Source organism: Ornithorhynchus anatinus, chromosome 1 (assembly GCF_004115215.2).
Source record: "Ornithorhynchus anatinus isolate Pmale09 chromosome 1, mOrnAna1.pri.v4, whole genome shotgun sequence".
Classification (NCBI taxonomy): Eukaryota; Metazoa; Chordata; class Mammalia; order Monotremata; family Ornithorhynchidae; genus Ornithorhynchus; species Ornithorhynchus anatinus.
The window spans coordinates 7,508,119-7,529,180 of NC_041728.1; the positions used below are offsets into that span (position 1 = coordinate 7,508,119).

The window sequence follows — 21,062 nt, forward strand, 5'->3', positions numbered from 1 at the left end:
ATTTCTACTTCTCCCAAATCTGACCTCCCAATAAGCTTACCTCTTTGCCCACTTTCATTCTCTCTAAAGAGCACTACTGCATTTTTTGCATTAAAAAGTATTCCAAAACAATACGTGGATCTGGATGTAAAACCTTCATATGCAGCGGATGGTTTCCAGATTCACTCTGGCCTCAGACCTCTTCTCCACTATTTATCCAAAGCTTGCACTGGGGGCCTTGGCTTCTCTGCAGGATTCGGTCTGGCACCCAACACTCTTCCACTGTCCCCCACCCCTTCCATTTTGCGACTTGCCTCTTCTGTTGCGGAGACTGGACTGTGAAAGTCCTGAAGGTCTCTGGACAATAAGCTCGTCCTCTAGACTGTACGTTTGCTGTGGGCAGGGAACGTGTCTGTTATAGCGTACTCTCCCAAGCGCTTAATAATAATGTTGGTATTTATTAAGCGCTTACTATGTGCAGAGCACTGTTCTAAGCGCTGGGGGTGATACAAGGTAATCAGGTTGTCCCACATGAGGCTCACAGTTAATCCCCATTTTACAGATGAGGGAACTGAGGCACAGAGAAGTGAAGTGACTCGCCCACAGTCACACAGCTGACAAGTAGCAGAGCCGGGAGTTGAACCCGTGACCTCTGACTCCGAAGCCCAGGCTCTTTCCGGTGAGCCACGCTTAGTACAGTGCTTTTCACCCCACCTCTGCTGAAGCAGTTTTAGTTTTTTCAAACAGTGAAAAATGAAATGGGTTTAAAAAAAAAGTACCAGAGTTAAGAAGAACCAATACATAGTAATTGGGTGATAAAGAGCATAACCCTCTAACCTGCAAGCTCATTGTGTTTGTCAACTCTGTTGTATTGGAATCTCTCGAGCGCATAGCACATAGCACATAGTAAGTGCTCAATAAGTATTATTGATTGATTGATACTGATTGGGGGGGGTAGTTTCACTAATTTCTACCATCTAGTAATTTTTTTCAATTGCAGTGAACCCCACTCTCAAAAAAATTTTCATGATCAAAAATGATTTCATATTATATATTTCTTAACATTTTCACTGCCTGAATGGATGAGACTGGAGTCTACTTGTGACAAGCCCTTGGGTCATCTTCTGTGTGTGTTTCTTCCCTCACAAAGCAACCCTCCCCTCAAAATCAAGATAGGACATTGCTCCATTTTGAATAGGAGCTGAAGTCCCTGTGGGCCAACAGGTAGCTGTTGTCAAGCTTTGGTTTTGCATCCTTTGGTTTTGCATCAAAGGAACATCCCAGAAACATTTGCTATGCAAATAGTTGCACACTGCCACAGTAAAAGCTAAAATCCATTCTGCTTGGTCATAATGTATGTTTTTATCGTGTGTTTTGACTAAAATGCTGTTAGGGAATTAGGGTACGTTCTTCTGAACGTGAAAAACTGTGTAGGATACAGTTAGATGCGCCGGGAGGAGAAACGATTGTGCGTAAGTATTCTGCATTAGATGCCACGAGAACTACTCTACGGAGTGTTCCCTAACAGAGTGTGGGGCAAGGAAACAACCCCTACAAGACAGGAGAACTGGGTGTAAGTCTAATGTGAGAAATTTGAGTCTTATCCAAATTTTAAAAGATAACCAATCATTACCTTCTGAATTCCTTTTTTTTAAAAAAAAACCTGGAAAAATCCAAAGGTGTTCAATAAGACGCTGAGGGAGAGGAAATGACCAAAATGGACTATAAACATTTGATCAGTTCACTGATATTGAGCAGTATTTGTTCACCCCATTATACACTGCGATTTCCCCTTATACATTGCTTTTCATCGCGAGCAGCGACACTAACAAATAGCATGTGCCGTTCCATTTCAACAGGGTAGGAAGTTTCACTCATAATGGCAGCACTGATTTATAGATTATTTTTACATTCCCGTATCCTCAGATGCCTATTTTTCAACAGCCCTTGACAAGACACATCAAACCAGTGTTTTCATTTAACGGCTTGTGTTGATGTGGCAGATAGGTTTTATAATGGAAAGGGGGTTTCTACTCCTTGCCTCCAAACAAGCTGCCAGATAAGCAGTGTATTTTTTCCCGTTTTGAGGCTAGGAATCAAAGCATAGCATGATGAAAGAATGAGAGCGAGAGCTGAATCTCAAAGCACTCCTCTAACCTCTAAAATCATATTTCCTCTCTTTTTCTCTCAAAAACCCACACACACACACAACTTTACTGCACTTTTTAGGTCAGTTCGATTTTTTTTCCTAATGTAAAATGGCTTAAGCTCTTCTCTAATGACAAATTCACAGCTCGCTTTTGCATCCACCCTCCTCTGCTGTAAAATAGGCGGTGGCTGTTTTAAACTATGCATTTGCAAATGGTATTGGGTTATCCTCAGAAATCACAATTCCTTACAAGTCCTTGGAGGAGCCGTGTTCACCATCCATGAGTGCCTCCCTCTCTGATTAGCTGTATCCTACATGCTATTCTTTATAAACTGGATTACATCAACACTGATTTCTGCTCATGACAAATGGGTTGGCCAAGCTAGGTTTATCAAGCTGAAGTGAAATAAGAACCAACATCTGTCAAGAATATCTCTGTAGGCGCTCGGACACACGACGTTCAATCGTCCCACTAGACTGAAACTCCTTCTAGACCGTAAGCCCCCTTGCGACCGAAAGCTGGCCGTGGGCAGGGAATGAGTCTACCGACTCCACTGTATTGTACTCTACCAAGCACTTACCACAGTGCTCTGTTCACAGTGAGTGCTCAATCAATACCACTGATTGAACACTGCAGCCTAAGAGGATGATCTTTCTGTTGTTACTGAAAATTTCCATTTGCCGATATGATTGGTGTTCCATTTTAGTTTCCATTTGCCGATATGATTGGTGTTCCATTTTAGTCACACTGTGGACTGTGGCCTATAGATGAGATCATTTTTACGTTTCATTAGCTATGGATCCACTCCATCTCCATTCCAGCGGAATTAACATCTGAGACAAGTCAGAATTTGGGTCATGGGACACAGTGGTAATTCAGTAGAAATATTAATGTGTTTTTCGAGTTAAGGGGATAGGGTATGTTTTTGGTCTATTTTGATAAATGAAGAAAAAGAAGGCAAAAGTTTATCTGAATTAATACACTTGGAAGTTGCCCTTCTAACTAAATACAAAGGGGAAGACGAATCTATTTTAACACAGGAGACAGGAAAGTCTGAACAATGAAGCAAGCATGCCATTGTTTAAAACAGCACTGGCCAGCAAACTATGCATCAAAATGTCACACCAACAAGTAGTGGATTTGGCATAACCTTTGGGATTTGTGCTCTCTGTCACACTAGAATTTGTCAAACTTAATCTGGGGAGACAGCTTCTGCTCCGACTCCAAAAATTCCCCAAATCCATTCTCAAGGCTGTAAGATAGGTCGATGAGCCAATTCAAAATTTAAAAAAAAATCATGACACCCTTATACTTTGAGAGGAGAAAACTGCTCTTACAGAGCAAAGACTGTAAGGTACCTTTTTTTTTCAAACGGTATTTAAGTTCTATGTACCAGGCACCGTACTGAGCGCTGGGGTGGACAGAAGCTAATCAGATGGGACACAGTCCTTGTCCCACACGGGGCTTTCGGTCTCAGTCCTCATTTTGCGGGTGCGGAAACTGAGGCACAGAGAAGTGAAGTGACTTGCCCAAAGTCGCAGAGCTGACAAGTAGCGGAACTGGGATTAGAACCCAGGTCCTTCTGACTCCCAGGCCCGGGCTCTATCCACTAGGCCACGCTGCTTCTCTCACTTACCCCAAGATTTGATTTTATTAATCCCTACTGCTTCCCCATGAGATGGGCCTAGGGGCATCTCCAGTGGTTGCCTATCAACCTTCACATGAAACAAAAACTCCTCACTCTTGGCTTCAAAGCTCCCCATCACCTGCCCCCTCCTACCTTACCTCCCTTCTCTCCTTCTACAACCCACCCCATACACTCCACTCCTCCGCCACTAACCTCCTCACAGTCCCTCGTCCACGCCTGTCCTGCCATCAACCCCTGGCCCACGTCCTCCCGCTGTCCTGGAATGCCCTCCCTCCTCACATCAGCCAAACTAACTCTCTTCCCCTCTTCAAAGCCCTACTGAGAGCTCACTTCCTCTAGTAGGCCTTCCCAGACTGAGCCCTCCCTTTCCCTCTGCTCCTCCTCCCCATTCCCCCTTCTCCCGCCTTCTGCTCTTCCCCGTCCCCTCCCCACAGCACTGGTGCATATTTGTATATATTATCTGTTACTCTATTTATTTTGTTGATGATGTGTATATATCTCTGATTCTATTTATCTTGATATTTACGCCAGACTACTTGTTTTGGTTTGTTCTGTTGTCTGTCTCCCCCATTTAGACTGTGAGACCATTGTAGGGCAGGGATTGTCTCTATCTGTTGCCGAATTGTACATTCCAAGCGCTCAGTACTGTGCTCTGCACACAGTAAGTGCTCAATAACTACTACTGAATTAATGAATATATCACCCTGGCTTTATGAATGCAGAAAATGGGGTAAATCACTTAACCTCTCAGGGCCTACAATTTCACTGGACTTACCGTGTTCTCTGCCTCTTTGTTTAAATGAGTGGAAATCAGGCACATTCTCAAAGGGTAGTTCTCATTGTAGGAAAAATTCCCCAGAACTAACATTACATGCTCTGCAATTGTACGTTCCAGCTCGGTATTGAGCAAATGTAAATTACTGACTCACAAGCAAGTGGAGCTCAGAAAACAGAGGGGGTGGTGGGGGGAGAAATATCACCGGAGATAAACAGGTCTCTCAACCCATGTGGGGGTACTCAGGTGGGAGGGAATTGTAATAATAATAACCGTATTTGTTAAAGACTTACTATGTGCCAAGCACTGTCAAGCAATGAGGTAGATACAAGGTAATCACGTTCGACACAGTCTCCCTGTCCCACATGGGGCTCACAAGTCTTAATCCCCATTTTACAGATGAGGTGACGGGCACAGAGAAGTGAAGCAACTTGTCCAAGGTCACACAGCAGACAAGTGGCGGAGCCAGGATTACAGCCCATGACCTTCCGACTCCCAGCCCCGTGTTCTACCCACTAGGCCATTCTGCTTCTCTTCCACCAGCTTCTTCCACCCCATAAAGAGAAGCGGGCCCAGATCTTGGCAGATTGGCCCAGCTTCTGGAGCCGGCTGGCAGCCCCCGGCGTAGACACGTGGTCCGGGACCACTTGGTTTGGCTCGTTTTACTACAAAACCTGTCCTGGCAGACTTTGAAAGTAAACCTCTCCTCACCCCTAACTCCCCTCAATACAACCTCCCCTCACTTTCTATGTAGAAAAAAACAAATGAGAACGCGGAAGGAGGAAAGTAGGCAGCCGCTCATGCTAAAGCCAAGGTTACGTTGTCCTTTTCCGCTTTCGGGGGAGCGTGTAACTTTGGGATGAAAATGGAATTTCACAAAGATTAAAAATTGAAGGAAATCTGAGTAAAGTCCCTTCAGCTGCTTCAAGTTATAACAGGAAAGAGGCCCCCAAAGGGCCTCGTTTTCCTCGTGTTTAGAAACTCAAATGAATAGTTCTAAAACTCCAAGCCAACAAAGCATAAGCTTCCCAGAACAGTGCTTACGAGTTCATTATGTGAGGAAAATGGTTTGGATTTAACGAATAAACATTTTGATATGCTTGACAATATAGAGAGTAGGAGTTGTGATTAATTTAAAACTAGGGGCACTTGCCTTGCGATTAGTTGGATTAATGTGATTAACTACTTGGTTGGCAAGACGGACGCCATCAGATGTTAACTTCCCTAAGGGCCGCCCTCACTTCCTCACTGCTCTCTTGCTCCCATGCCCGGATCCTTCTCTTATCCAGCTGGCTTCCAAGAAGAGGCCACTCCCCTGCTTTAAAAAAAAAAAAAACAAACCTATCTGGGTCTTGAATCCTATCTCCTCTCCCCTCTTCATCCCACTCCACTCTCCTCTACTTTCCTTTACTCTGCCTCCTTTCTCCCTGCCTTCAAGCAAGCTGCCCTATATTTTAAAAAAAGCTACCCCATGACCTCTCTGTTCTATCCAATGTCATTCCATTGGCCTAATTCTGTTTCTGTCCAAAAATGCCCGAAAGGGCTATTCATACTCTCCACTGCCTTCAAATCCTCCTCTCCCCCAGAAATCTGGTTTTTCTTCATCCTCCCTGTCTTTACTGTGTTTACTCTCTGTTCCCCAAGATCTCCAACGACCTTTTTTTGACTAAGTCTAATGCTCTCTCTGTCCTAACCCTCCTCGAACTCTCGGCTACCTCTGACCGCTCTGCCGTTTTAGTGATTGTGGTGGTATCTGTTAAGCGCTTATTATCTGCCGGGGAGTGTACTAAGTGCTGGGTGGCAACCTACAAATCGGGTTGGACACAGTCCCTGTCCTACATGGGGGTCACAGTCTTAATCCCCATTTTACACACGAGGGAGCTGAGGTACACAGAAGTTAAGTGACTTGCCCAGGGTCACACAACAGACAAGTGGAAGAGCCGGGATTAGAACCCACATCCTTCCAGGACCGTGTTCTGGTTTTAGGAATCCTCTCTGGTTTTCACTGTATTTACATGGTATTCTCCTGGCTCCATTCCTACTGCTCTAACTATCCCTTCCAGGTTCCTTTAATGGTGCTCTGACTTTTCCTCACCGCTTAACTGTGGCTGTCCCACAAGGCTCATTCTAAGCTTTCTACTCTCCTTGTTTTACACGTGTTCTCTTGTGGAGTTTGTTCATTCACATGATTCCAGCTTCCACCTCTATGCTCAGAGGAATGCTAAATTTACCAGCCCTGAGTTTTCTCAACCTTGACCTGGTTTTCAATCTTGCATCTCCTCCTGATCCAGGAAATCTCCACCGGGGTGATCTGCCCACACCTTAGATTGAAAACGTCAAAAATTGAACTCATCGACTTCCTTCCTAGACCTAATCTCTCCACCGACTCTTTCAGCTTTACGTATCTTCCCTTTTCATCTACTAGCTCCAGGGCCACTCTTATGTCTCACCCTAAGGAACCTTCTCACTGAAAATTATTTTCCATCTGTCTCTCTCAGGCCGAAAGTTCCTCGAGGGGAGGGATTGTGACTTGTGGTGGTAATAATAGAAGTAGTTGTTGGAGTAAGAGTATTTAGAGCTTACTAGGTGCAGAGCACTGTACTGAGCACCAGTAAAGGATTATACGTAAGTGGGACTTAGACATGGTCCCTGTCCCTCGGCAAGCTCACAATCTAGAAAATAAAAACAGGGAGAGGGAACTGGTGACAGATATATTAGGAGACAGTACTACTGTACTTTCCCAAGAGCTGAGTAACTTTTATTACTCTATTTAGTTAATGATGTATATATATCTTTGATTCTGTTTATCTTGATGATATTGATGCCAGACTACTTGTTTTGTTTTGTTGTCTGTCTCCCCCGTTTAGACTGTGAGCCCGTTGTTGGGCAGGGATTGTCTCTGTTGCCGAACTGTACATTCCAAGTGCTTAGTACAGTGTTCGGCACATAGTAAGTGCTCAATAAATACGATTGAATGTATAATAATAGTACACTGTAAGCACTGTACTAAGCACTGGGGTAGATACAAGATAATCAGCGTGGCTTAGTGGCAAGGGCTTGAGCTTGGGAGTCAGAGGTTGTGGGTTCTAATTCCAGCTCCACCACTTATCCACTGTGTGACTTTGGACAGGTCACTTCACTTCTCTGTACCTCAGTGTCCTCATCTGTCAAATGGGGATTAAGACTGTGAGCCCCACGTGGGACAACCTGCTGACCTTGTATCTACCCCAGTGCTTAGAATAGTGCTTGGTACTTAGTAAGCGTTTAACAAATACCATTATTATTATTATTATTATTAATCAAGTCCCATATGGGGCTCACAGCCTATGTTGGAAGGAGAACGGGTATTGAATCTCCATTTTGCAGATGAGGGAACTGAGAGCCAGAGAAATTAAGTGACTTGCCCAAGACCACAGAGCAGGTTCGCGGCAAAGCCGGGAGTAGATCCCAGGGCCTCTGACTCCTAGGGCCCTACTCTTGCCACTGGGCCACACTGCTCCGAACTACCCCAGTGTCGGTAAGTGTTGTTGACGCTCCTCGTGAGCCAGAAATGGGCCTTTTGTTTCTGTTCTATTGGCTTATTTTGGTACATTCCACTCAGAAGGCATTCAAAAAAATACCACTCCCAAGACTCCTCTCTTTTCCCATAGATTTTTGATCTTCAACCTCCCACGGCCTCAAGCGACCCCTCTTCTGGGAGCCAGAAAATCGGTCATCTTAATCAAGCCTGCTGTTTGATTTTACTAAAAACATATTTTAAATGTGCCATTTAAGTGTTGCTGTTCCAATGCCTTATTTTGTAACTACGAGTCCAAGCCTAGAATTTGAAGGGATCTGCTCTGATAAAATGCGCAGGCCTAGAGAGAATTATTTAGAAAAAAAGAAATGACAAATCACTGCTCGAAGAATTTCCAACTCCTGTGTTACATAAGGTCACACAACCATCCAGATATATGAAAAGCTTTGGCAAAATTCAGTTGGATGAGAGCCTGCAAGTCCATCTAATTAATTCCCCAAATTAGCCTGACTCAGAAAAGTCTACTTTTCTCAGCAAGACAAGGCAGATTTTACTGCCTTTAGACTGCAAGTTCCTTATGGGCAAGGAACGAGTCTACCAGCTCTGTTGCATTGTACTCTTCCAAGTGCTTAGTACAGTGCCCTGCACAGAGTAAGTGTTCCAAAAATACCATAGATTGACTTTCATTTGAGTACACGGTAGATCAATTTAGTTAGAATGGGTTTCCACTGGCAGTCTTTCAAAGCTGTATCAATTTTTACCAGCATGCACATAGCACTGAAAAGAGCAAAATACTTTCCAATTTTCCTTAGGCTTAGTCAGATCCTCACAAGTGAATGCACTGTGGTTTAACATCTGGCTAAAGGCAGATCTACCAGAAACAAATGGAAATGGCTTTGGAATGTAGGGATGATCAGAGTTGGCTGGTACTAAAGTGGGTTTTTTTTTTATTGGGACTGCAAAAGTAGGGCTTTAATAAAAGCCAAGGAATATAGAAGTTAGGGTCTTAGAACGAACAAATATTTCACACACTACTGAATGCAGAAAGGCCAAACATTTTAAAGCTATTGAAAAGTTCCAACTATGTTAACCTCGAAAAGGTAATTGGGATGATAAGGATAGACTAAGAAGGATTTCATTAAATGCCTTCAACTGCATTTGAAGATGCAGCTTCCAAACTAAACCCAAGAGTCTGCATTTCAGGAAGCCAAAAGGGAGCGGGGATGATTGTGTAAGAGCAAGGCATGGGCTAGAAAAAGAAATAATCAAGGAAACAATAGAGAGTAAGCAATAAATCGGCTTCACAGAAAGCAATCCCATCAATCAATCGATCCCGGGTGCAGAGCACTTTTCTAACCACTTGGCAGAGAACAATACGATGATCCCCAAGGAGCTAGCTCATAGTCTACAGGGAGAGAAGGACATAAAAACTAATTACCGATGGAAAAAATCGAATCTGCTTAGGACTGAGAAACTGAGTTCTCTCCTCAAATCGGTTTTCAAAACTTTGCCTTCCGTGAAGGATCTAACCTGAACCCAGTAATTTCTGTGGCTGCCGGCAATGTTTCATACCTCATCAAACGCACATGGGCAAATGCTATCAGGCGGCAATGTCTCAGGTCTGCTGGCACCAGGTCAAGTAGAACACAGTCGAGGCTTCCCTTCAGGCACACCCCACAGATACGATTGGATTATGTTCCTTGAAAATGTGGTTGGTTGGCGAAAGGCTGTATTTCCCATATACTTCTCTAGGATAGATTAGGACCCGTTCCAGAGCCTCTGGAAAACTAGTACGAGATTCCTTTACGTGCTGCATGCTGTAACGTGAAATGTCACCAAGCTATTGTTTAAGCTCTGTTAAACTGATTCAAAGCACAACATCACGACATGAACTGAATGAGGAGTTGTACTGTGATTAGGAGGCTTCCCGGGAGTCTGCGGAAGTAGAGGGTTGTTCGGCTGGTGTGGAAGGAGTCTCTCAGCTTCAGTGAAGAGTTTTTCCAATTTAGAGGCCTTCTTCTCGCTTTCATAAAATACCCTGGAGTCGGCCAGCTCCCCCTCAACACCTCTGTACACCTTTAAACTCCTCTTTCCTTCCAATATTTCTGTAAGTTCACCCACTTTCTTGAAAATCGTGGCACCACTTTTCAAGCCCCAAACTGGCCCGTGTGGGAGACCGTAACTTCTTTACTAGTCTCGGTATCTCGCACTGATGCACTGGCTTATCAGAGTTCGATGAAGTCCTCATTTGGATGGTGATTCCCCTGAATGAGGTGCGATTAACTCAACGAATCACCTGGATATTCACCCCGGACCCACAGGACTCATGTGCCTATCCGTTCATTCATTCAATCGTATTTATTGAGTGCTTACTGTGTGCAGAGCACTGTACCAAGTGCTTGGACAGTACAATTCACCAATAAAGACAATTCCTTCCCACACTGGGCTTACAGTCTAGACACTTATACTGACACTCCACTTACTTATTTTCTATTTCCCCTATATCTAATTTATTGCAATGTCTGTCTCCCCCTATAGAATGCAAGCCTCTTGTAGGTGGAGATTACATCTACCAACTCTATTGTGTTGTGCTTTCCCAAGCACTCGGTACAGCACTCTGCACACAGAAAGCGCTCAATAAATACCACTGATCGATCAACATCTTCACCACCCGTGTCTAAATGGGATTGTGTCTACCAACTGAAATATACTGTACTCTCCCAAGGTCTTAGTACAGCGCTCCACGCACAGAAAATGCTCAGTAACTGCGATTGACTGAATGACTGAAGTTGCCTCCTCATCTCAGCAACTCTTTCCAGTTATCGCCCGAGAGGGTCTCCTCTATACTTTGAAAATCTGATGCAATCTATGATATTCTCCCAAGATCCATTCATTGGTGATTGCTTAATCCGAGCCCATGAGAAGGGAGGGTTAGAGGATTTGCTTACTTTCAGCACTTGGGGATGGAAATGTCTGAAAACTTGGGCTATTACATGAGGTAAAGAATCAAACAATATCACGGAGTTACGTCTGCATAGGTTTTGCTCTAAATCAAGAGTACGACTACTACTAATAATGATAATAATAATTGTGGTATTTAAGTAATAATAATAATTGTGGTATTGGGTAAGCTCTTACTATACGCCAGGCCCTTTACTGTACTAAGCTGTAAAATATACTAAGCGCTGGGGTAGATACAAGCAATCTGGGTTGGACACAGTCCCTGTCCCACATGGGGCTGACAGTCTCAATCCCCCTTTACAGATGAGGTCATTGAGGCACAGAGAAGTGAAATGACTAGCCCGAGGTCAGTCAGCAGATAAGTGGAGGAGCCTGGATTAGAACCCATGACCTTCTGACCCCAAGGTCCGTGTTGTATCCACTATGCCATGCTGCTTCCTAACTGCTGAAGTGCTTACTGTATGTTCAGTACTGTACGTGGCGCTAGGGTAGATTCAAAATAATCTAACATACCTGTCCCATGTGGGACTCACACCCTAAATCTCAATGGTACTTACTGAGCACTTACTCTGTGCAGAGCACTGTTCTAAGCGCTTAGGAGAGTACAATACGATGGAGTTGGTAGACACGCTCCCTGCCTACAAGTAGCATACTTACAGTATACAGCAGGAGACTGACATTAAAATAAAAATTACAGACAAGGGAAATCGTATAAGGAAATACACATAAGTCCTGTGGAGAACTACAGTGTTTAAGGGGTATCCAGGCTAGTGCATAAGCAACATGGTGAGGAAGATAAGGGGTTAGTCAGGACCAGTGACTCGTGACCTTTCGGACGTCTGATATTCACCCCACCCTCAAGCCCATAGTACTTATGTACATATTTTTAAATTACATGTCATTTATATGTCGTAAATTATTTATACTATCTCCCCCTCTAGGCTGTAAGCTCATTGCAGGCAGGGAACATCTCTGCCAAAGCTGTTGTACTGTACTCTCCTAAGCACTTAGCGGAGTGCTCTGCACACAGCAATCAATCCCGCAATCAATGGTATTGAATAAGCACTTACTACGTGCAGAACACTATACTAAGTTGGCAGGCTACTATACAACAGAATTAATAGACACGTCGAGCGCTCAAAAACCACTGATCAATTGAGGAAGAACGGGTCCCGAATCTCCATTTTACAGAGGGAGAAACTGAGACACAGAGACGTTAGGTTACTTGCCCAAAGTATACAAGCTGGCCCTTGTGCTGAGGTATAACATCACTATACAACGCTTTACAGCATAACATTGGCTCCGGTAAAATGCAAAGGAAGGCGGAGAAAGGAGAAGGAGAGGTGGGAGGAGAAAGACGATTCTCCCAAGAAATGAACGGATTCAGAGACGTCAACCCTCTGTTGGTTTACAACTATCTAATCTCCAGCTACACCACCAGGAACAAAGAGACTATCCAAAATATAAGAGGTAATGCTGGTATACTAGCAAAAAAAAATGCTAGAGCAGCGAGTGGATAAATTAATTTCATATCCTTCTTCCTGCCAGAGCAACTGTAAAATTTGGGGGTTTATTCCTAACCACATTAGCAAAGTGCACAGAGTGAACGTATGCTTTAAGCAGTCAACTTAGATACACGGAGAATTGCCTAATGATAGAATATACACCCAGATTTTTGCATTTTACATCCTTGGTTTTTAAAGCCAAAATAAGAAAAAACAAAAAAAGAGAGAGAGAAAACTTGTTTCCAGCTATATGCCACTGCAACGAAATAACACAAAACCACAGCTATGAATTGATGCTATGCATTTTTGAAATGCCAATCTCAAGGAAGAGCTAACACACTCCGTAAATACTCGGAAAAGGTTGGTACCATGCATGTTTAAAAGCTAGTCCTCATCTTTGGAAACCGTGCTTCGTGTTCCTTCCTCTCCGTCAAACTGACTTAAGGGTCCGGCTCTGGGAAATTCTTAAATGGCGGTTTCAGCATTTGAAGTTAAGAGGGCATCCGAGTTTGTCGGCTTTTTGCTCACACCCTCCCTCCTGCCTGGAATTCCTGCCCACTGAGCATCCGACAGACTTCCGCTCTCCTCCTCTTCAGGGTCCTACTAAAATTGCACCTCCTCCAGGAAGCCTTCCCTGAATAACCTCTCCTCTCCCCATCCCATTTTCCCCTCCCTACTACACCCTCCGTGCACTTGAGTCCATACCCTCCCTGTTCCCAACCATCACAGCACTTTCGTTCGTATCTTTCTACCAGGTCGGCCCCCCACCTCTAACATTTTAATATGTTTCCCCATCTAGACTGTAAATTCCTTGTGGACGGGGATCACGTTTACTCAGTCTATTGTGCTCTCCCAGGCACTGAGTACAGTGCTCTGCACACAGTGAGCACTCAAAAAGAACCATCGATTTTGATTCAGGTTGCTATTTTCCTCTACTCTTGTTAGCCCTCCTGTAAACGTACGGGTTCTGCCTGAGACAGGGAGAAGCTAGAGTAGCTAGAACTCTAATAGGAGTAGCTAGAGACCTGCCGTTGGGGACTGGGACATGTGGATGCTATGAATACTCCAATCAGTTTACAGACGTTTGGAAACGGAGAGCAATGTGACTGGACATTCCAGAACCCCCAGATACGATTCTCTCTCATTTCAGCCACTCTGTGCCACTTGGGCCAAGTCTACATGTCCAAATGAAATGGAGAACAAAGCAATTATCAACCACTTGCATTTATTTAGGGCTTACAAGGCGCAGAGCTCTGTACTAAACCCTTGGGAGAGTGCAATGCAACAGACTTAACAGAGTGTAAGCCCACAACGGGCTTACAGTCTCCGCTTCATTTGTTTCACGTAGACAGTCGAACTAGATAATTTGGGGTGGGGAGAGGGAGAATTCACTTTGGGGCCTAAACGATCCAGCTTTACGGACAGCCCATTACAAGATCTGTTCGCATGTTACACTCTTCATTATGCACACGCCTTGCCAAAGAGAAGATGCAACACTAACATATGTCATCTGACGTACCTTCAACCTTTCACCTGGAGCACTACAAACAGATTTTTATAGCCAGGTGCTTTCTTAAATAATGCCAGCTGGTTAAAAAGCTTGTGCTTTATCTGCACGAGGCTTCCATATAACCCACCCACAGCAATGAAGCACTTTGCCCCGGCTCGGGCACTTCAACCTCAGACTCTAGACTGAACCTTGCTGAGGGGAGGGAACACGTCTGTTCCTTTTGTCGTACTGGACTCTCCCGAGTACTTAGTATGGTGTTCTGCACACAGTAAGCACTCAATATATACCACCGATTGACTGATTAGACGGTCCCTTTCCACTTTTTGAAGCCCACATGGTTTATTTTCTGGAGCCCTGAGCGGAGCGGGTAGAGAGGAAGGAAGAGGAGGGAAGCGGGCCAAAGATGGGCCTCTCTCCCAGAAGAGACACCCACCTCGTCCTCCCCTCTTACCTATCAGTCAATCAAACGTATTCATTGAGTGCTTACTGTGTGCAGAGCACTGTACTAAGCGCTTGGGAGAGTACAATAGAACGATAGACCGGAGTTTGCATTTCTTCCTTCCTGCCAGGGTTCATCCAAGACTCCGGCTATTCCCTTCGCTGTGGAGGAGGAACCAAAGAACACCCGCTTCACCAAAAATCTTCCCCGCTTAGGCCAACAGACCAAGGGCAGCAGTTAATGGAAGAACACACTGTCAGTCAATCACATTTATTGAGGGCTTACTGTGTGCAGAGCACTGTACTAAGTGCTTGGGAGAGTACAATACAACAGAGCTGATAGACACATTTCCTGCCCACGACGAGTTTACAGTCTAGAGGGGGAGACTGACATCAACATAAATAGACTTCAGATATGTACGTAAGTGTTGTGGGGCTCGGAGCGGGGGGATGAATAAAGAGAGCGAGTCAGGGCGACGTGGAAGGGAGTTGAAGAAAAGGAAAAGAGGGCTCATGAGTTGCCGTATCGCTTAACCCACTGGCTGTATGTGGGCACAGGGCCAGGGAGAGAGGGGATTAATAATCTCCTGGAGGGCATGTCCTCTGCAACACACCGGGGAGAAACCCAGCATGGTTGACATTAGAATCCAACCTGAAGGATTGCTTCGGAATACGGAATTCTCCGTGGCTCATCTGGATGGATTCATTTCCAGTTGTCAGGAAATCAAAAAGATGACTGGAGAACAGCTGCCCAATTCTCTGCTGAGCCGTGGGGCCTTCAGCCCCCACTAGATATATACACACACACATATATATATATATATATATATTCATATACGAATGTAAGGCGAAGGCCAACGGGAACGCTCCAAACTCCAGCAGGGACTCACGATTTAACTGCTCTATTTCACAATCAGATACACACTGCATCTGACTCAGGAGTGAGACCTTATGGGAAACAGAGGGGCTTTTCCTTCATTTGAATATCGAACATCTGTAAATGCCATTGTAAAAACCTATAAAACCTAAGCCGAGCCTTTAGGTTCACAGGCCCCATAGCAAAACTGTTGTGACGGGACGGGTAGCTTCCCTTATTGAATGTAGATGGAGACCAAGAGAGGCCCTTTTCCTTACTTCACATTTGGTCAGGCAGATGTTCAGGGAGCCGGTATTTCACTCTGCCCTAATGCCGCACAACCCCGCCCCTGAAAAGATCTGAAGTTGAGCGACTCTTCTGGCAACATGAGAAACCATCCACGGTCAAAGAGTGGGCTCCTAATTCATCACCCGATCATATTTACTGAGCTTACCGTGTGCAGAGCGCTGTACTAAGCTCTTGGGAGAGGACACTGAAACAGAGCCGGTCGTCACATTCCCTGCCCACAGTGAGTTTACAGTCTAGAGCGGGGCCAGACTTTCATATAGACAAATCACAGCTATTCAGTGCTGTGTGGGTGAGGGTAGGGTGAAGAGGGTGTGAATCTAAATGCATGGGGGACACAGAAGGGTGTAAGAACCAACCAAATCTCTCTCACCCTTAGACTGTGTTTCCCTGAGGGACAGGGACTTAGTCTAATGGGATTCTACTGGATCTACCCCAGCACTTGGTAATAATAATAATAATAATGGCATTTGTTAAATGCTTCCTACATTCCAGACACCATACTAAGCCCTGCAGTGGATACAAGCAAATCGGGTTGGACCCAATCCCTGTCCCAGGTAGGGCTCACAGCCTCACTCCCCATTTTACAGATGAGGGAACTGAGGCCCAGAGAATTGAAGTGACTTGCCCATGGTCACAGAGCAGATAAGTGGCAGAGCCGGGATTAGAACACATGACCTTCTGCCATGCTGCTGCCCACTACGCCATGAGTGCTTGGCAAATAGTAAGCACTTAATACCACAATTATTACGACCACCACCACCACCAAGGACACACCCTTATTACCCCCAACAGAGCTATGAGGAACTCACATCCATCAATGGAACCCAAATCCCAGCTGACTTCCCAAAGGTTGGGGCTCTCCCCTTCTCCCAGAGCAGTGGAGAAACTCGTAATTGGCTCCAGATGAGGGGGAGGAGGAGAGTGGAGGCAGGGAGGAAAGGAAGGAAATGGATGAAGAGTTCAGACTGTCAAACGGCAGGGACTATCTCTATCTGTTGCCGACTTGTTCATCCCAAGCGCTTAGTACAGTGCTCTGCACATAGTAAGCGCTCAATAAATACTATTGAATGAATGACTGTCCCTACAAGAACCCCACTGTCTCACCCTAGAAGAGGTACCCTTGATCCCCAAGGAACCAGCTGTGGGGCAGTTTGGGATTTCGAACAGGAAGGTGGCTTCTAAGGTGTGGAGGGCATAAAGTCTTTGGGAAAGAGGACAGCAGAGTCTCCAGAGAAGTAGCTTGGCCCAGTGGGTAGAGCACGGGCCTGAGAGTCAGAAGGACGACATGTCTGCTGGGTGACCTTGGGCAAATCACTTCATTTCTCTGGGCCTCATTCCCTTATGCGTAAAATGGGGATTAAGGCCGTGAGCCTGATGTGTGTGTCCAACACAATTTGCTGGTATCTCCCCCGCACCCCCACTTCTAGCGCTTAGTACAGTGCCTGGTACAGAGTAAGTGCTTAACAAATACCACAGTTATTATTATTACCAGAAGAAATCTCTAACGGTGCAGTTACTTTATGCCACATCAAAAAGTCAAAGAGAAAGAGTTCACAAATACTTTTCCCGTCCCTCTTCTTCCGAGGGATATAATCATCACTTAAACCATGAGCCCCAGGAGGAACGGGAGCTGTGTCCAACCTGCTTATCTTGTATCTCCCTCAGCGCTTAGTACAGTATTGGGTGCTTAACAAAATGTGACCATCAAGTGCTTAGGACAGGGCTCTGCACATAGTAAGCGCTCAATGAAAACCACAGATTCACTGATTAATTATTCTGTACTCATGAAACCCTGGTATTCTCCTTGCTAAGGATCACCGGTGTGATGGTCAGAGCCTTCGACTTGCTGCTGATAGACTCGGATTCCATCCTTCGCTCAGCTCTTTCGCCAAAGTGCTTCACCATTCGAAGTGCTTCACGCTAGTCTAGTCTTGACTTCACTTTTCACCCTCAAGTGGATGTAGGGACAACCATCATGGCCACTTGCCTAATTTGCAGGCCTTCTAAGGGGAAGGGATCATGTTGGTAAAGTACTTTAAGCTTGCTGGAGGCTTTAAACACTGTTAGCCTTATTATCGTTGTGGTGCTAACATTCCTGAATATTAGCTTCAGAATCAAAGAGACCAACTGGTTACATTAGTGCCACTTTCTTGATCATTAAAAAGGAAACTTGGGGTATTGTTATCGGGATTTTTCTAGTCTCCCTGTCATACTCCTTGAGACTCAAAAAACAGGAGATAAAAGTCTCTTTCCTGTAGTCCTACCGGCTTTGGCATACCTTACAGGAGGTCTCCGTTCAAATGACTCTATCTTTGAAAAATTGAAGTCTAATGGTTCCCACTATTTTGTAAATCAAGTTTGGCAAACAGCTGCAGTGCCTAATTCAATAGTTGTTCTCCAGTATTTCACCTGGTCTCATCTGCCTTCAGAATTTTTTAACTTATTCCTTCACCGCCCATCTGACTTTGTCCCCCACTTCTCCTTTATATAATTATCTGGCTATGCTGACACACTAAAAGTTTATAAATCAAATTGGAAGCAAGGAAGCGTCCTTGCCTATGGCATGGAGTAGGCCATAATTTTTCAACTCTTCCCTCTGCTTAGGTACATGTGATCTTCAAAGAGGACTTCGTTGTTTTTTTCCTCTAACCTCTTTCACCGTCTGGGACAAAACGGCAACTCAGTAGCTCAAAAAATCTATTTCTGATCTTTCTTTATCCGTGAATGTTTTCGAGAAAGTGGGAGTTTAACTTTTTAAACCACCTGGCTTGGCCGTTGGCTTCCTACCTGGAGTTGGCAGACCGGCAAGACGTGCAGGTCAAGAAGCCAATTTTACACTTTCTGGAATGAAGAAATAAACATGGGGTTCTTCTGAGGGAGAATTCCATCCAACAAACCGCCACCTGGAGCAAGCTCCGGTTCAAAAGACAGAGGCCTCAGTTGGCCAAAGTACAGGATTACCATGAATAGACATGCACTGGAAAGCCAGGCCTGGCACTAGAACGAGACTGTCACCCTACACTTTATCGCTCTAAGGATTAAATTGTGGTTTATCTGTGGTGTTTATCTAACAAATAGTATGCATTCTGCTTTTCATTTTTTTTCAACCAGTCTTGAAGAGAACGTACACTGTATTCCAAAGTAAATGCCAAGTTCTGCTCTCTGACAGCAAGCACAATTCCTACCAGTTGCAGTGGGAGCTATAAATGCTTATCTGAGGGCAGAACTTGGCCTTAATTTCATATTTTTCTCTTAGTGGGGCTTGTTAAAGGAAAGCCTAGCACTTTAACAAAAAGCTAGTAGGAAAAACTGGCAGAGACGGAATATGATGAACGAAAGATCTGAATTCCTTCCAGTTCGTTCTCCAGCCCCATGATCCAAAGGAAGTTAAAAATCCATAAGGAAAAAAAAAACCAAACCCCTAAGACAAACCACTCTCTTTTCCATTACTACAGAGTTAACTCACAGTATAGGTGATATTCCTGACACTCCTATCCTGAATTTAAGAACATACATTCTGAAAGAAGCCTTTTGCGGGAATCTAAGCACTTTCACCAATTGACAAAAGTTCGGCTCAGAGATTAACACTAAAGGGAGTAGAATCACTGATGACCTAGCAACCCCAAAATGTTGGAGCCAATCCATGACAGGATCACATGATGATTTGGTGAAGTTATTAACATTGCTAATCGCTGGCTGTTCCGTGTTACAAAACCTATCAGAAGGAGGGGGATGGGAAGTGCTTCTGAGTTTTGGTTTGACATAGTCCTGAAGGCCTTTCTTATCCAGCGGGGAGATTGGATGGACAAATACAGATATGATATAAATATAGGATAGCTATATAAATAGAATCCAGAAATAACATGCTGGATGTGCACATAAATAAAGGCAGGAAGAGTATTTTAGGATAGATTGGCATGATAAGTGAATCTAGATGAATCTGGGAAGCCTTCCTAAAAGAGATGGGCTTGGAAATAAGTTGGAAAGCCTGAATGGGTTCAGTATACAGAAAAAAAAAGGCCAGGAAGTCCTAGGCATGAAAACTATCAGTAGAAGGTGGAACGTGGGAGAGAGAAGCCTTAGAGAAGGATAGCAAATAGGTCTGTCTGACAGTCGGAGGGTACGGGTAGAGATAGAGGGGAAAAAACGGAAAGGGAAGGGGTGGGCTGAGGTAAACTGGGGAAGATCCAAGACAAGAATTGATATTTCAATCCAGCTGGCAATGACATTTATTGAGCACTTACTGTAAGCACCGCAGTGTACTCAGTTCTTGGGAGAATATAACAGAGAAAGTAGACACATTTCCCTGCCCAAAAGGTGCTTACAATCTAGAAGTGGTAACAGACGTTAAAATAAGTTACAGCTATGTACGTAAGTGCCGTGGGGCTGAGAGTGGGGGATAACTTCATTCGTTCATTCTATCGTATTTATTGAGTGCTTACTGTGTGCAAAGTACTGTACTAAGCGGTTGGGAGAGTACAGTATAACAAGAAACAGACACAATCCCTGCCCACGACGAGCTTACAGACTACAGAACGGCAAATGCTTACAGGATCCAGATCCTTCAGGAGCACAGGAGATACAGAAGGGAGAGGGAGTAGGGGAAAATGAGGGCTGGGTTGGTGAAGGCCAATTCAGTGGGAGTCACTGAACGGTTCCAAGAAGGGTGGTGATAACAGGAGTAAACAACTGTGGTATTCGTTAAGCGCTTACCATGTGCCAGGCACTGTACTAAGCGCTGGAATAGATACAAGGTAATGTGTTGGACACAGTCCCTGGCCCACATAGGGCTCCCAGTCTCAATCCCCATTTTACAGATGCGGGAACGGAGGCCGAGATGTGAAGTGACTCGTCCAAGGTCCCACAGCAGATGAGTGGCGGAGCCGGGATTAGACCCCAGGTCCTTCTGACTCCCAGACCCCTAGGCCATGCTGCTCCTCAGTCTTAAGGGCCGCCTCGGCCAAAGGACGAGGAAGAAAATGGAACCAAAAAAGGAACAGAGGAGTTACTCACTAGTGGCCCACCTTCGGGGACAGCCTTTAGAACTTGGATGGCACGGTTAAACTTCAAAGCAGCCGCCTTAAATACCTATAGAGAAGAGAGGCTCACCTTCCTTCGTTGACTCTGACTGGATTCCCTAGGCAAGGGAAGTTTTCGATGTAACCTTGGCTGCAGTTGATCTTGTCCCAGTCCGGCTGGCAGACGGCCAGGAAGTGGGGCCGCAGCCGGCCGATGGAGTACTTGGCGATGTCCGTCAGGGACTGGCTGGCGGCCGCGCCGAACACGAACGTCCCGATGGCTTTGTAAATAGTGGCTATGTAGTTATTCCTGACAAAGGAGTTCGAGTGCAAATGGTTATAGTAAACAGATAGCGCTTCTCCCAGAATGATCTGAAAGACACAGAGACGGGGGGA

At 44.9% G+C, this 21,062-nt stretch overlaps 1 protein-coding gene across 2 annotated transcripts in view; it reads right to left on the reverse strand.

Annotated features, from left to right (window-relative positions):
* PLPP1 (phospholipid phosphatase 1) overlaps positions 1–21,062 on the reverse strand; it is a 133,029-nt gene that overhangs the window by 39,901 nt on the left and 72,066 nt on the right. For both annotated transcript variants that reach the window (XM_029066396.2, XM_029066405.2), the window contains exon 3: positions 20,758–21,038. In XM_029066396.2, coding sequence (XP_028922229.1) covers positions 20,758–21,038 — 281 coding nt within the window. The remainder of the gene's footprint in view (positions 1–20,757; positions 21,039–21,062) is intronic.